This window comes from Pseudomicrostroma glucosiphilum (genome assembly GCF_003144135.1).
Source record: "Pseudomicrostroma glucosiphilum strain MCA 4718 unplaced genomic scaffold BCV69scaffold_8, whole genome shotgun sequence".
NCBI lineage: Eukaryota > Fungi > Basidiomycota > Exobasidiomycetes > Microstromatales > Microstromataceae > Microstroma > Microstroma glucosiphilum.
In genome coordinates, this window is record NW_020289920.1 from 124205 (window position 1) to 139224 (window position 15020).

Sequence of the window (15020 nt, forward strand, 5' to 3'; positions counted from 1 at the left end):
TCCGCTCAGGCGCGCCCCCACTTGCCTCGCTCTCCTCTGGGCCCTAAGGTTGGGCGTCGGCGAGGACAGGGACCAACCAACTCGGACCTCGCACCTGGCACACCTCCTCACCACTATTCACTCACTCATCACTGCCACAAAGTCATCGCCGTCAGTCTTGCCTATACAACCGACAGCACACTCACCTCGACACACCGCACCTCGACGACTTGCCTGCGCATTCACTCACGCCCTCACCTCGTCAAGGCACCACCAGAGAAGTGCAAGTCTTCGACGATTACCAGTCGCAATCCCACGCCAGGCACCTCGGCCTATTGTCCTCGCCCTGCCGCCAGCTCAGCACCCACTCCGGACGCATGGCAAGTGATAGCACATCTTGCGATATACGGCACTGATCATTACGGAGCACATCGAACCTATCAAGGCACCGACAGACGTAAGTCATCTCGCCTGTCCAGCGCCACCCCCCTGACAGCTGCTACCTCCAAAGTAGTCGCCATCGAGGGGTTGCTTCTGTGCCTACTCTACCTTCTATCCTAGTGTCTCGTGGCGATAGACTGTACTTCGAGAACTCCTTGAGATCCTCTGATGAGCAGCGGGCCCATCGGACGCACTACACGCAGTCGCACCGCCAAAGCCTCTCCACCTTCAGATCCCACGTCAGTTGCCTCCGGGTCAAAGCCAAGTGCCTCTCCCTCCCCCTCGCCCGTCACTGGAAACCTAACCTCTTCACAAAAGACAAGGATCACCAAGCCTCTCTCTTCCAGTCGCACACGTTCGTCCCGCCACTCGGCTCGTTCCTCTGCCTCCTCTTCGACTGGCATACGCCGCTCTGCTGAGGACAGGCAAGACCTAGCGTCCCCACCTGCGCCCGCTTCACGCGGAAAAGGCCGGTCCCCGTCTGTCACTACCGCCACTGCCCGCCCGGCTCGTCCCACCGTGTCTCCAAAGTCGAGGACTAGCAGCAAGCGAGGCAGAGAGGATACTGAGTCTGCAAGTCCTGCTCAGCCACGCAATCAGCGCACCGACAACTCTTCCTCTACGACCGATAGCCGCGCCAAGGGCAAATCCAAAGCTGAGCTTCGAGATTCTTCGGCGACTACCCAGTAAGTATCTACGACTGAAGCTAGCATCTATACGGTCGTGAGATCGTTGCGCTGGACTGACCGGTACTGTCTCTGTGCCCGCCAGACTCCGCCGATCACCTCGAACGAGCATTTCAGGCACCCAGGCAGCGTCTCCCTCCTCATCACGAGCTTCGGATCAGAGTCCTAGCAGCAAGCGTCCCAGAAGAGACTCTTCAAGTGCCTACAATCTACGACCTCGGACCTCAGACGAAAGCAATTCATCTGCGGGCTCCTCACGCGGTACTAAAAGCAGCGAACGCACTCTCATCATGCCACCGTCCCAAACTTCCTCAGCCAAGGCTGCCAGGTCAAAGGCTCGAAGGAGCAAGGGCAGTAGCGGGAGAAGTAATGCATGCGACCCCGTAGAAGATACCGAGATGGCCGATGCATTTGCCGCCGACAGCCTCTCCAGGGCTCAGCGGTCGCAGAGCGCCAGTGACCAAGCAGACGAGCAGCGTGCAGCGGCTGAAGCAGACGCAACAGAAGGCGATCCTCCCGACGCGGACGAAGACGACATCGAGGACGAGGATGTGGTTGAGGATATGGAGAATGTGGAAGATGATGACGACGAAGACGATGATGGCGGCCCTTACGAAGACGAGATGGATGACGCCTGGGGTGACGAAGGTGGAGCAGCATTCGGCTCTAATTTGCGCATCATGGCAGAATACCTGTCTGGTGCTCAGGGTCGCTTCCGGACTCTTCTCGCATCTCTTCGCTCTCGTAAGGATCCCACCGGTCAGCTCATCGCACTGCAAGAGCTCTCAGAGGTACTGAGTCTGTCAAATGAGGACACATTGGCCGGATATTTCCCCACCGAGTCCTTCACCCGCGAGCTCCTCTACATCATGGGTGGCCCCAAACCACCAACGACTGGCGGTAATGGCGACACTACCGGCGATGATGATGACGATGCTGCAGCCGCTGCCGAAGCCGCGGCGGCAGCCGATCTTGTGGACAGAGGGGAGATGACATTGCTAGCATGCCGCTGCCTGGCTAACCTCATTGAAGCAATGCCGTATGCGGCACATTCCGTCGTCTCATACGGGGCTGTGCCACTCCTCCTCAGTAAATTGACCGAGATCGAATTCATCGACCTAGCTGAACAGACATTGCAGGTGAGCAATACCTGCTAGACCCTCGCATGTCTTATTCCTATCTGACCCTCCTTCGTCCCCCAATCTCCTGCGCCACAGACTCTCGAGAAGATCTCAGTCGATTACCCTGGATCCATCGTGCGAGAAGGTGGTCTGATGGCTATGCTACAATATCTCGACTTCTTCAACATCCACATCCAACGATGCGCCATGACAGCCGCTTCTCATTGTTGCCGCAAGCTCTCGCCCGATCAGTTCAGCAAGGCTCTGGAGGTTACGCCCATCATCCGCAACGTCTTAGGCTATAGCGATCAAAGACTAGTCGAATCCGCATGCAAATGCATCACCCGCATGATCGAAAGCTTCAAGCATCAGTCCGATCAACTGGAGCAATTGCTAGACAGGGAACTTGTACAGGCTCTCAACGCTCTCCTCTTACAGGGATCGCCGACATCTACAGGCGCAGCTGCTGCTGGCACTGCCGTCGGGACGAGCACATACACCGAGGTCCTCAAATCACTTGGGGGCGCAGTCCGTATCAGTCCAAAGATTGCTGTCGTCCTCTTGGAGATAAATGTGGTCGACACAATTTACCACCTGTTGACCGGCTCAGCTCCGCCAAATGAAGACCACGAAGGCGGCGGTGGGCCAGCGGCAAAGGGTACATCAGGTACTCTTGCTCCGGCTGCACAGATCGAAGATTCCATCATTGCTACCTCAGACGACATGGCAGTTGCTGTCGTCAGCAGCGACAACGAAGGAGTAGCTGTGGCGGATATGGCTGTTCTTCAGAACCTGGCGCATCGTCCCAAAGAGCAGATCCAAGAGGCTCTCTCTCTGGTGAGCGATCTGCTGCCTCCGCTTCCAAAGGATGGCATCTTCGACCCCCGCAACTATTCAGAGAAAGCGTGGTACAAGAAGAGGAAGCAACATCGGGCGACCAGGGAGAAGCCGAAAGGCAGGATTTCCGATTCTAGTCTACCTTCACCGACAGCACTGGGCACCCAACCCAGAATCAAGGCGGAGACCGAAGACGTCGAGCTCACAGGAGCTGCAGGGAGTGGCGCGGAGGAAGTTGACGTCAGCACAACGTCCATTAAACACGAGAAGCCCAAGACCGAGAAAGAGCTGCTGAAGGAGAGAGCTCAGAGTCGACGCGTGGAAATGCTCCGCGAGAGACAAAGCATCGTGAAGCGCTTCACACAACTGGTGCTGCCCACTTTGGTCGAGGTCTATGCAGCTAGCGTAGCCCTTCACGTCAGAGCGAAAGCGCTGACTGGCATGCTCAAGATTGTGAGCTTCGTTGAGGCTGAGCCGCTGTGTCAAGTGTTGGACAATGTCCCACTCGCCAGCTTCGTCGCTTCTATACTCTCCTCTCGCGATGATCCTACGCTTGTCCTCAGCGCACTTCACATGGTTGAAATTCTCTGCGAGAAATTGCCAGACGTCTACCAGAGCCTGCTGAGGAGGGAAGGTGTCATGTGGGAGATTGAAGACATCGCCACGAAAGAGCCGACAACCTCCAAGTACTCGAACAAGGGTATGCAGCAAAGCACCCTTGTGCTACCGGGCAAGTCGCCTGCGACTACTGAGATCAAGAGGGAAGATGCGTCCACTCCAGCACAAGCCCCAGCAGAAACGACTGGCGTGCAATCTAGCGGCAGAATCGGTCTCCTGGCGGCTAGTGCTGCAGCCGAGGTTCCCAACGATGCTCTTGCTGCCCTCTTGGGAGCTTCCAATGGTCTTGGGCTGCGCAGAGCTAACCCGGTAAGCCTCAGCAAGGCGGCAGCTCCCGTACCCACCGCTGCAGACGCCCAAGATGCCAATATCTGGCGAGCTCGTATCCTTCGCGACACCTTTGCTAGACAGACTGCAAAGGCTGATGGTGGTGCTGACCATGCCGTGAAGGCCCTTGACAACATCAAGTCTCTGGTGAAGGCTCTCGAGGAAGCGGCTACGGAGAGTTCTGAAGCGGCAGAGAAGGTCTTGAACGAAGTCACGAACCTCTTCTCGAAGCCAGACGAGCCAATATCCAGCTTTGAGTTGCTCCGCTCTGGGCTCGTCGATGGTCTGTACAGCTTTGCATCTGGCAACAGCGACGCATTGCCCAACTCTGTCCGCCGGGAATTACTCGTAAAGGCACTCATGACCCCAGATGGAGCTGGCAACGCGCGAGGAAGTGCGATGATTCGTCGTCTACAAGAGTCCCTGAGTCGCTTGGAGAACGTCGATATTGTTATGACGCTCAACAGCGGTGCAGAAGAAGCTTCTTCCCTGCGACGACTCGGTCAAGCCGGTGTCCACCGTCAGCTCCGCCTCCGCTTGCAAGCTGAAGATCCTGCAGACGTGCCGAAGAGCTGCAACAATCTCATCGTCGGCATTCATGCCATTGCATCTTTCGACAGGCTTGCCGACTTTTTGCGGCCAAAGATCGGCACGGCGGGTGGTCTGGGTGGCATTGGTTCCGTCGCAGGTGGACTTGCTGGGTCCCGACTGTCTTCCGTCCTTGCAGCCCTCGGTGGGTCGTCTGCTGGACTCGAGAGCGCGCTCGCAAGCGAAAGAGCCCGTGCTGCCCTTCTCGCCGCGCCGACACCTGCGCCGCCCGCTTCTACAAACACCGAGGGCGCTTCAGGGTCTTCAGATTCCAAGGACAAGGCACCCTCTCCTTCGAAGAAGTCGCAGCGTCGCAGTTCGCGCCTGAACAGTACTGCCGGAAGCAGCAAGCACGACGAGGATGCTGCTGCTGCCGAGGAGACTGAGCAGACGACTGCAACGCAGGCGCAGGATCAAGGCCCACAAGGAAAGGGCAAAGAAGTGGCAGCTGGGGAGCAGGACGAAATGACTTCTGACGAGGCTGCGCGGAGATTGTTGGAAGGTCTTTTGCCGGACGGGCTGGATGACGAATACTCAGACGAAGAAATGGACGATGGCATTTACGAAGACGAGATTGGTGCTGATGGAGAGATCGAGGTTGCGCCTCTTGAGGCGGAAGACAAAACCATCAGTCTCTCTGTAGCAGAGGATGGCGACAAGGTCGAGGTCAATACTCCGGATGGAACTAGAATCTCAACGCCGGTCGGTGACGCGAGGAGCAGCAATGCATCTGCTGCCCGCCCTGCCTCGGATGGAGCAGGGACACCCAAGACCGCAGCGACTACAGCTGCAGCATCGACGTCGACATCGGCTGCCTCACCCGCTCGACCTTCCTACTCTGCTGCTCTTCAGCGGAAGCCTTCAGACTGGCACATTGAGTTTTCCATGGATGGACGCAAGCTCCCTCTCGACTCGACTGTCTATGCGGCTGTGCATGAACATGCCACAGCTACGGCGGCAGCGACCACCTCAGCGGATGCGCCTGCAGGGACAGCGGCCGCGCCACATGGGAGTTCGACCGCCCATCGCTACATCTGGACCGACGTATACACCATTAAGTACAAGAAGGTGGTTGGACCGGTACCTCCCATCAATCTTCAGCAAACTCCCGAGCCTGAGTCAACTATGACGGCAGAAGCGGAGTTGCCATCATCTATTCCTCAAGGCTCGCCCTTCGCAAAGGTTCTACAGCTCCTTCGGGTGCTGCACGACTTGAACTCGGAATGGCGAGAGACGCGAGGCGGACAGTCTCTCGACTTTGACAAGACTGCCGCTCTCTCCGAGACTGCATTCGTCAACAACAAGCTGACGGCTAAGCTGAACCGACAGCTGGAGGAAGCCATGATCGTTGCGAGCAAGTGTCTGCCGGACTGGTCGCTGCAGTTGCCCCGGCGATTCTCCTTCCTCTTCCCGTTCGAGGCCCGGTACGCCTTTTTGCAGTCGACTGCCTTTGGCTACAACCGTATGCTGCAGCGATGGCAGAATCGTGCCTCGCGCTCGCAGGACAACGCAGGTGGGAACAGCAACAGCAGCTCATCTCGACTTGAGGACTCGCTTTCGCACTTGGTGAGACTACCTCGAGCCAAGGTCAGAATCGCAAGAGACAACATCTTGCCATCTGCGTTCCGAGTCATGGAGCTGTACGGCAAGACGGACACCATTCTTGAGGTAGAGTACTTTGGAGAAGTCGGAACTGGTCTGGGACCGACCCTCGAATTCTACGCTCTGACCTCCAAGGAGTTCGCCCGAAGGGACCTAGGCATGTGGCGAGACCAGAGCGCAGCAGACAGTAAGAGCACTCTCGTCTACGCACCTCACGGGCTCTTCCCGGCCCCCATCTCTAACCAGGACATCGGAACCTCCAATGGCAAAGGGCGACTCACTGCCTTCAAGATCCTGGGTCAGTTCGTGGCCAAGGCCGTTCTCGACTCCCGTATCATCGACTGCCACTTCTCGCCGGTGTTCATGCGTGCTGTCCTCAATCAGCGGGTACCGCTGACACTGGACATGCTCAAGGTCATTGACGCAGCCCTTGCCTCCTCGCTGGAGAAGATGCTGAACATGAGCGCAGACGAGGTAGCTGCTCTCTCCCTGGACTTTACTCTGCCCGGAGACTCTGCATTCGAGCTGGAGTCCGGCGGCAAAGAGAAGGAACTCACCAAAGCCAATCTCGACGACTATGTCGCTGCTGTGGTCGACGTTTCCCTGCAGCGCGGCATCGAGCCTCTGATCCGTGCCTTCCGAGCAGGATTCAACACCATCTTCCCTGTTTCCGCCATGACCTCCTTCACGGCAGAGGAGCTGGTGATGCTCTTTGGCAACACCGACGAGGATTGGAGCGAGTCGACGCTGCTCTCAGCCATCAAGCCCGACCATGGCTACTCATCAGAGAGCTCCACCTTCCACGATTTGCTCTCAATTATGAGCTCCTACACCCTCTCGGAGCGAAGAGAGTTCCTCCAGTGGCTGACTGGCTCGCCCAAGCTGCCCATTGGCGGCTTCTCTGGCTTGCAGCCCCAGCTGACTGTAGTCAAGCGTCCTCATGAGCCTCCTCTGAAGCCAGACGACTATCTAGCTAGCAACATGTCCTGTGCCAACTTCTTGAAGCTGCCAGAGTACAGCACTCGAGAGGTCATGAGGAGTAGACTGCACAAGGCTGTCACGGAGGGAGCGGGAGCTTTCAATCTGTCTTGAGCGACAGAAGTGTAGCAGGCAGAGCAACATGTCATCCATCTTTGTTTCCCTGGTGTTCTCCCTACCCCATTATTTCCACCCCTCATTACTCATCCCTCTCATGAACATGGACCAAGGCCGATAGTCGCCCAGTGTAGAAAGTGTTCTGTGTAATCACATGACTTACGTAGACTTTTACGACGATGACGTGTGTTGCGATGGCGGTCCGATCCCCTCCCTCTACGGGGGATCTCCGCCTACCCCGGAAACCACACTGCACACTCCCCGCTGTTTCTTCCCGAATCTGTTGATCAAGGCAAGATATGGCACATGTACACACACACACAAGATCTCGCCACTGCAGGGTCGCTATCATGCCTTGGGCCCCCACTTGACGGTGCGGACAATGTCTGTAGTAGTCAGAGCTTTCCGTTGGGCTGCCGGTGTGAGAAGTTAGAGATCCAGTCCCGCCAAGCAAATCTGGCCTTCCCCTGTCTGTCCTGTCCATATCGAAGTCCCGCCACCGACGCCGACACCGAATCGGATGGGGGAGGGGCGTAAATCATCCAGCTTGGCTCAGCCCAAAGCCAGTTTCCATGCCCGCACGTACGCAGGCACGCTTAGGTAGAATAGACGGGATTGGCAGGCGAATTAGCCGGCTTTCTAGCGGTCCCGAATGAGTGTATTCCGAGCCCAGCAACGACCGACAGATCGGTCGATCGTTTTGCACTCGACGCCCGCCGCCACTTCCCAGATCTTGCTGCTGCGTCTTGCTAACATCGTCGATCACCGTCACTGTGCCTGTTGGATCGATCAAACTCTATTGACGGGTGGCGGGTGCGATAAGATAAGAGCAGAGCAAGCGTCGGTGTGCATTTGGTGTCAAGGGATCTCGCAGGAAGGTCGGGGAGGGAGGGAGCTATTCATGGATGCAGACTTTGGGCTGAGTGGTATGCAGTGTGGGAGAGACGGAGCCCAACGATGTTCCCCTCCCCCTTCCTTCTTCCAGTGTCTGGCTCACACGATCAATGCTTCCGTTCGGAGAGTCGATAGGCAAGAGACGGCTCCCCCCCCCCTTTTGCCTCTCTTGGCCTGTGGCTGAGTGTGGCGGATAACGGATCTCGCTCTGCAAGCAGAGGCGGGACGGGGATGGGATCGGGAAGGTCTGGCCCCCCACTCTGTGCACACACACCTTCAGTCACACCGCGGGCTCGCTTTGGCCCCAACGGAGCAGAGGCCGGTGTAGGCGCGTAAGGGCAAGTTGCGGTACAGACGCGGGAAGGAACAACCCTCGGCGCTAGTGCCTGAACAGGGGTGGGGGTGTGGCGCTGGGCGGGACAAAGAGTGGCGTCGGCCGTCGGGATCTCGCGCGAGTCAAGGGACGGTACACGGCCACCTCACCCTACCACTGCAACAACCCACGGGCCCTTTTGTCTGCTTCTCCCTCTCAGAGAGACAAACAGGGGTGTGCTCTCACGGCATTTCCCCGTCGCCGAGTTTCACAAAGGAGGGAGAGTGAGGGTGAGAGCATCGGGAAAGTGAGGTAGCAAGTGGACAATTGAGATCACATGAGCGCGTCCTCCTGCTGTAGTCAAGCTCAGCGATCATGGTTCATGGGGGAAGCCAAATCGGGAAATGCGATAAGGGCCACGAAGAGACTAATCGATCATGCGATCTTCCAGGTGCATGCTCAACCGAGGTGGTAGGCTTGCCAAGCTCTGTCTTGCCCAGCATAGGCGAGGTGGGCCAGGCCAAGGAATTGATCCGAGTGCAGAGAGACAGCCCTGCAGAAGGTTCCTCTGGGTGGGTGGGCGACAGAAGCGGGAGAAAGAATGGCCGTGGCGGAACCTGTCCGTGTGGCACCTCCCTCGAGCGTTGGTGTGGTGTGGTGCGGTGCGGTGCGGTGCGCTGCTGCACGCTGCTTCGCAAACTCCGGCAGCGGCTACTTCGGCGGCGGCGGAGGCGGCGGCGCTGGGCTGTCACTCTTTCACCGGAGCCCAAGTGGCCACAGGGCGCAGCTTCCACGGCTGCACTCCCTACGAGCCTAGACTGAATTGACTAGATTTGGGTGTCTTTACCCCCCCGCCACACAGATGCGCCTCCCTCCCCGCAACTTGCTCTTTCTGGCGGCGAAAGAGGCGAGTCGTGGGGGGCCATCTTGCAACGCTGTGTTTCAGGCTCAGAGAGATTACGCAGCCACCTGACCCTGCGTCTGCCAGGCCTTCCTTCCAAAGGCCTGCGCTGCCAGGCTGCGATATCGACGATGGATGTGCAAGACGCTGCGAGCGCCTCCTTGTCCCTGCGTTGCCCTGCGTTGGCCCATGGGTGGCTACGAGATAAGGGACTCCAGCAGGCCGGGGAAGGCGTAAGGCCACTCTCCTCTGCGCCACCGCCTCCCCGCACACCGGACGGACGGAGGAGGGAGGGAACACCGCCGCTGTACTCTACTGCCGTCCGGATAACGCAGGCGGTTGCCCTGATCTATAAAGAGGCAGGTACAGACTGACATCCTCATCCCCCATCCATCGTCAAACAAACGAACACCTCCTACATTCCAATCTCCTCCCGACCATCCTCTCCGGTTTCTTCCTCCCCTCCGCCCACTACTTAAGCACACCTCCCTACCCCATCCTTCGTCCAACCTTCCCCACCCACACAGACACTCGGACACACACTCTTACACACAATGTCGTACGAAGACAAGAAGGATGCCCTCCCCGGGTACGGCAATGACAAGGCCGTCGCCACCCTCGAGGCTGGCTCCGTCGATGAGATTCCCGCTGGCGAGCTCAACGCCTTCGGTCAGATGCAGGGTGAGCAGCTGACCCACCAGCTCAAGCCTCGTCATCTTGCCATGATTTCCATCGGTGGTGTCATTGGTACAGGTCTCTTCGTCGGTACCGGTGGTGCTCTCGCCCATGCTGGTCCCCTCGGTCTCTGGCTCGGTTACATGCTCATGGGATCCGTCTGCTACAGTATGATGATGTGTCTCGGTGAGATGATCTCCTACCTCCCCATTCCCGGAGGACCCATCAAGCTCGCTGAGCGATTCGTCGGCAAGCCCCTCTCCTTTGCCCTTGGTTTCAACTACGCATACAACTGGCTCATTGTCCTCCCCGCCGAACTCTCCGCCGCCGCTCTCCTCGTCGAATACTGGACCGACGTCAACGCCGGTGTCTTCATTGCCATCTTCCTCGTCGCCGTCGTCTCCATCAACTTGCTCGGCACACGTGCCTACGGAGAGGCCGAGTTCTGGTTCGCCTCCATCAAGGTCATCACCATCGTCGGCCTGATCATCCTCTCCATCTGCATCGACCTCGGTGCCGGCAAGGAGGGCCGCATCGGCTTCCGCTACTGGAAGAACCCCGGTCCCTTTGTTCAGTACTCTGAGATCGCCGGATCTTGGGGACGCTTCCTCGGATTCTTCTCCGTCCTGATCCAGTCTGCCTTCTCCTACATTGGTACCGAGATCGTCGCCATCGCCGCCGGTGAGGCCCGCAACCCCAGGAAGTCGGTCACCAGCGCCATCAAGAAGGTCTGGATCCGAATCGTCTTCTTCTACGTCGTCGGTACCTTCTGCATCGGTCTCGTCTGCCCTTCCAACGCCCCCACCCTCACCAAGGGTGCCAAGGTCAACCGATCTCCCTTCGTCGTTGCCATCCGAGTTGCCGGTATCAAGGGTCTTCCTTCCGTCATCAACGCCGCCCTGATCACCTCGGCCGTCAGCGCTGCCTCGTCGGACATCTACACCTCGTCCCGAGCCATCTACTCTCTGTCCATCGCCGGCCAGTTGCCTCGAATCTTCGCCAGGACTACCAAGCGAGGACTCCCTTACGTCTCTGTCCTCTTCTCTGTCCTCTTCTCCTTCCTCTCCTTCCTCGACCTGGGCAGCGGTTCTTCCGTCGTCTTCAACTGGTTCGCCTCGATGACTGCCGTCTGCGGTCTGTCTTCTTGGTTCTGCATCGGTGTCATGCACGTTCAGTTCACCAGGGGTCTCAAGGCTCAGGGTCTTGACAAGAAGAGCCTCCTGCCCTTCGTCGCTACCGGCAGCACCTTCATGTCGTGGTGGGTCATCTTCTGGACCTCCATCGTCATCCTCTTCTCTGGCTTCGACGTCTTCCTGGCTGCCAACGCACCCTTTGACGTCTCCACCTTTGTCACCACCTACATTCCCATCCCCGTCTTCCTCATCATGTTCTTCGGAGCTTGGATCTACTACGGAAAGGACTCGGTCGTCAGCGTCCAGAACATCGACTTCTTCACCGGTATCAAGGAGATCGAGGCTGACACCTACGAGGAGCCCGCTCCCAAGAACCTCTGGGAGAAGACCTGGAAGGTCATCTGCTAAGCAGAAGATTCTCCTGCTCTCTCCTATTCTCCAGCTTCGTCTCGCTTCTGCCGTCGTCGTAGTAGATGGATGAAGTGGTTCTCCGCAGTTGGTGGCGTCCTTGTACTTTTTGTCTCGTCTTTCCTCCTTTGTCACGTCACCTGCCACCTCTGCTTTGCACCCTACCATGGTCACCGCAATACAAAATTTTGTCACTCGATACCATACTCAGTGTGGTCGTCTGTGAACTTTGCGAAGAAGATACGGAGGAGCGAGCCTGATCCTCGGTGGCAGATCCGCTGTCGCGTGCTCCTTTCCGCTTTCGCGATTGACCCCGCGAGCGAGCCAACACCTTCCCTTGCCATTAACGCTCTCCAGCTACCTTCCTTGTACCAGATTTCTGCTTCAGAGCGAAGGCTCGTAGGACACGCCGCTACGCCTCTTATCTCTAGTGGGCTTGGTCGATCCCACGCTCTCAAGAACCTCCTTTCGACTCTCCGAGCGTTCCAACTTCATGCTCGACTCCACTGAAGCCTAGGCAGATTTTACTTCCGGCCTCACGCTTGCCCTTCTGCTCGTGCGTTCGATCTGTGCAAAGATGGACAGACGCAGACGCTTTGGTGGTGGCGAGCACGAGCTGTACATGGCATCTCAGTCTAGTCAATCCTCATCATCAAGGTCGCAAGAAGTGCAAGCGCCCACGTCCGCGCCTACCCCTCGCTCTGTGAGCGGTAGTAGACCGCGTGCTCGCAAAGCCGAAAGGCCCCCTTCCAGTTCCTCGAACTCTTCTCTATCATCGGCTCCTGAGTCAAGCAGCCCGGCTGAGCTATCGGAAGGCGAAGAGTACACAGAAGGAAACGGTGCAGCAGCAGGCGATGCCTCGCGGGCCAAGGCAAGACCGAAAGCGCGTGCGCTAGCGCAGCAGCCTCCCAAGGCCAAAGGGCGAAACAATGGCAAGAGGAAGGCCTCTACCAGTGCAGAAGCGGGAACAAGTGGAGGCGAGAAGGATTACAATGGCAGCTCTTCTGTAGGACCTAGCTCGGCCAAGGCGAAGAAGGGCATCATACTTCCACCCAAGGTCGGGAAGCCCGAGCCCCTGTTCTCTTCCATCACTCTCCCAGCAAAAGTGACTTACGAGAGTGGTCCCTCTGCTGCTCCTCATTCGGGACCCGCTTCCTCTAAAGATTCACTGTTGTCGGGTATACAAGCACAAGTCAGCAACGCATTCGACTCGCGAGAAATGTCCTTTGGTCCCGGGAGGAGAGTCATATCTAGCAACTCTATCTTCTCTCCAGAGAACTACACCGAGACTTCAAGCTTGTTGAGCAGCCAGCCCACTCAGTCTCAGGCTGGGCCCTCTACGCCGACGAAGAGAGCCAGAACGGGAATCGTGCTACCATCCAAGAATGGACAGGGGACGGGGAGCCAGAAGAGCTCCCAGGAGAGTCACGATGATGGCATAAAGCTAGCAGAGGAGCCCGAGTCTCAATGGGACATGCTGATCGCAGCCAGCCAGTCGGGAGCCAAGGCATCTCCGCGACAGAGGCAACGCAAAGAAGTCAAGGTACCCACTGAAGTCAGACTGCTCAGATTGTGTCCCTTCTGTGAGGCGGCGATGCCACGGCGAGTTTCGCTCGAGTGCTGTGAGATGATGCAGCCCTGGTTGGATCGGTACCATTCGGGCAAGCCCATCAAGGTGACGGACACGGCAGCCGTGTGCGAGAAGCATCGAGCAGAGTCTGACATTATCCCGCGGGGAAAGAAGCAAGGCTGGCCTACGACGCTCGATCTTGACAAGCTGGCTCAGAGGCTCGAGGGTGGTCAAGGCAGAGACAGCATGACTGAGTTGCTCCGCGCACCGCGTGAGAGTCCATTCTTCAAGTCTGCGATGCAACGGCGGGCGGCGCGAACGCACAAGATGGACCGGTCACCTGCCGAGAGTCTCGATGTGCAAGCCGGCTAGTGAGTAGTAAGCGATCAGCGGGCGTACTAGTTGCGACATCCTGCTGACCATCAGTATCCGTTTTGTATTTCTCAGCTATGGCGAGACGGGGTATGAACTATTACGCAAGACCCTCACCAGCTGGTTCTACTTCCAGCCCCTGGACGAGGGCTGCAACTTGCAATCGGTGGCACTCCTTGAGGTCATCAAGCCCCTCACCTCTGTCGAATTCATCGGGGACGTTTTGGTACCAGAGCTAGCATGTCGACTGATAGTCGAAGACTACGACAGACGCAAAGGCGTCAACAAGCGCACACTCAGCTTCGAAGAGGCGAGGGAGATTAAGCTTGATAGCGCACCGTATGGTATCGCCATGTTCCCAGCTGAAGGTGCTGGCGCAGGCGATGACCTCTTTGCCAAAGCAGGTCAGCAAGGTAGCAAGACGCTGGGCTCGTATAGCAACAGCCCTTCTGCAGGACGACGGGCACCCTCCGTACCTTCCGTCGCGACGACAACAGCTTCTCGATCACCACGCCGCGCCGTTGATTCAGCTTTGAACGCACCTACGATGGCTGTCAAGGCTAAAGCTAGGCCATTCCTGCAGCGATCTCCCTCTTCCTCTGCTCCCACGCCTTTGAGCGGGGGAAGTGCTCTTCCCGCCAATGGTGCCTCGACATCCTTTCTCGACATGATCAGGCCAGTGAGACCCCGGCCTGCTCATGCCCTCTCGCAACCTGTCGGCGGCAGCGGCACGGGCACCCTGGACGAAAGTAAAAGAGGCCTGAACAAGAGGAGCATCCTTGTTTCGGACGACGAGAGAGAGCGTCACAAGGACGATGATGATGATGATGATGACGACGACGACGACTTCTTCGACCGTAGCCGGCCTTCCCTCTCGAGCAAGCCTAAGAGGAGCACACCGAGACAGATTCCCAACCCTCAGCGCGTCGTTGTGGATCTTCGTGACGACGATGACGACGACGACGATGACTTACGTGGCTGGATGGCGGGAAAGGGCAGAGAGGAGGCTCCTCTCCTACCTTCCAGCGCAGACGTGACAGCAGCCGAACAGACGAAAGAAGATGGAGACGAGCAGAACAGCTCACATCGCAACGGCAGCGGCGCCGTCCCCTCTACGACTGGCACGACTCTACAGACGTAGTTTCACATGACTCTCCTGTCCTGAGCATCTCAGACAGAATGACCCGAACGCAGCATTGGCTTACGCCTATCCTCTCGATTTCGAGTACGCGATGACCGTGCAGGAGAAAGGCACTGGGAAAGCACCCACAAAATCCCAACGACGAGACACACGTTCCAATCTACCATGCCTCTCTTTGCCGCCCCTGTTTCGCATCATCAATCTTTGGTCATGAGACTTTTGCCTATTGTGTCCTCGCTTACTGTGTACCGGTGTGCTTAATATGCCTCGCTTCGAGTGTAAAGGCGTCTCGGTGCGTGTCTAAAAAGCTCGCTTCGAT

General features: G+C 57.6%; 4 protein-coding genes across 4 annotated transcripts; all 4 read left to right on the plus strand.

Moving 5' to 3' along the window:
- Positions 1–491: 491 nt before the first annotated feature.
- On the plus strand, positions 492–1253 carry BCV69DRAFT_203983 (hypothetical protein). The gene has a single exon (XM_025489701.1). It carries the CDS (start codon positions 589–591, stop codon positions 1108–1110), a length of 522 nt encoding a protein of 173 aa, XP_025347398.1. The 5' UTR covers positions 492–588; the 3' UTR covers positions 1111–1253.
- A 416-nt stretch (positions 1254–1669) lies between these two features.
- On the plus strand, positions 1670–7291 carry BCV69DRAFT_249711 (hypothetical protein; the record flags this gene model as incomplete). The annotated part of the gene is made up of 2 exons (XM_025490353.1): positions 1670–2245; positions 2324–7291. 2 exons carry the CDS (start codon positions 1670–1672, stop codon positions 7289–7291), a joined length of 5544 nt encoding a protein of 1847 aa, XP_025347399.1.
- A 2665-nt stretch (positions 7292–9956) lies between these two features.
- Positions 9957–11618, plus strand: BCV69DRAFT_249473 (putative general amino acid permease; the record flags this gene model as incomplete). Its single annotated transcript, XM_025490340.1, has 1 exon — positions 9957–11618. One exon carries the CDS (start codon positions 9957–9959, stop codon positions 11616–11618), a length of 1662 nt encoding a protein of 553 aa, XP_025347400.1.
- An 812-nt stretch (positions 11619–12430) lies between these two features.
- On the plus strand, positions 12431–14931 carry BCV69DRAFT_204060 (hypothetical protein). The gene is made up of 3 exons (XM_025489702.1): positions 12431–12675; positions 12782–13559; positions 13636–14931. The coding sequence occupies exons 2-3, from the start codon at positions 12838–12840 to the stop codon at positions 14699–14701; spliced, it is 1788 nt and encodes a 595-aa protein (XP_025347401.1). The 5' UTR covers positions 12431–12675; positions 12782–12837; the 3' UTR covers positions 14702–14931.
- The last annotated feature ends 89 nt before the right edge of the window (positions 14932–15020 follow it).

Bases quoted from the DNA above. Each gene is read 5' to 3' on its own strand.
- BCV69DRAFT_203983 (XM_025489701.1), top strand. From the start codon at position 589: ATGAGCAGCGGGCCCATCGGACGCACTACACGCAGTCGCACCGCCAAA.
- BCV69DRAFT_204060 (XM_025489702.1), top strand. From the start codon at position 12,838: ATGTCCTTTGGTCCCGGGAGGAGAGTCATATCTAGCAACTCTATCTTC. The intron at 13,560-13,635 runs GTGAGTAGTAAG...TGTATTTCTCAG, and splicing joins CTCGATGTGCAAGCCGGCTA to CTATGGCGAGACGGGGTATG.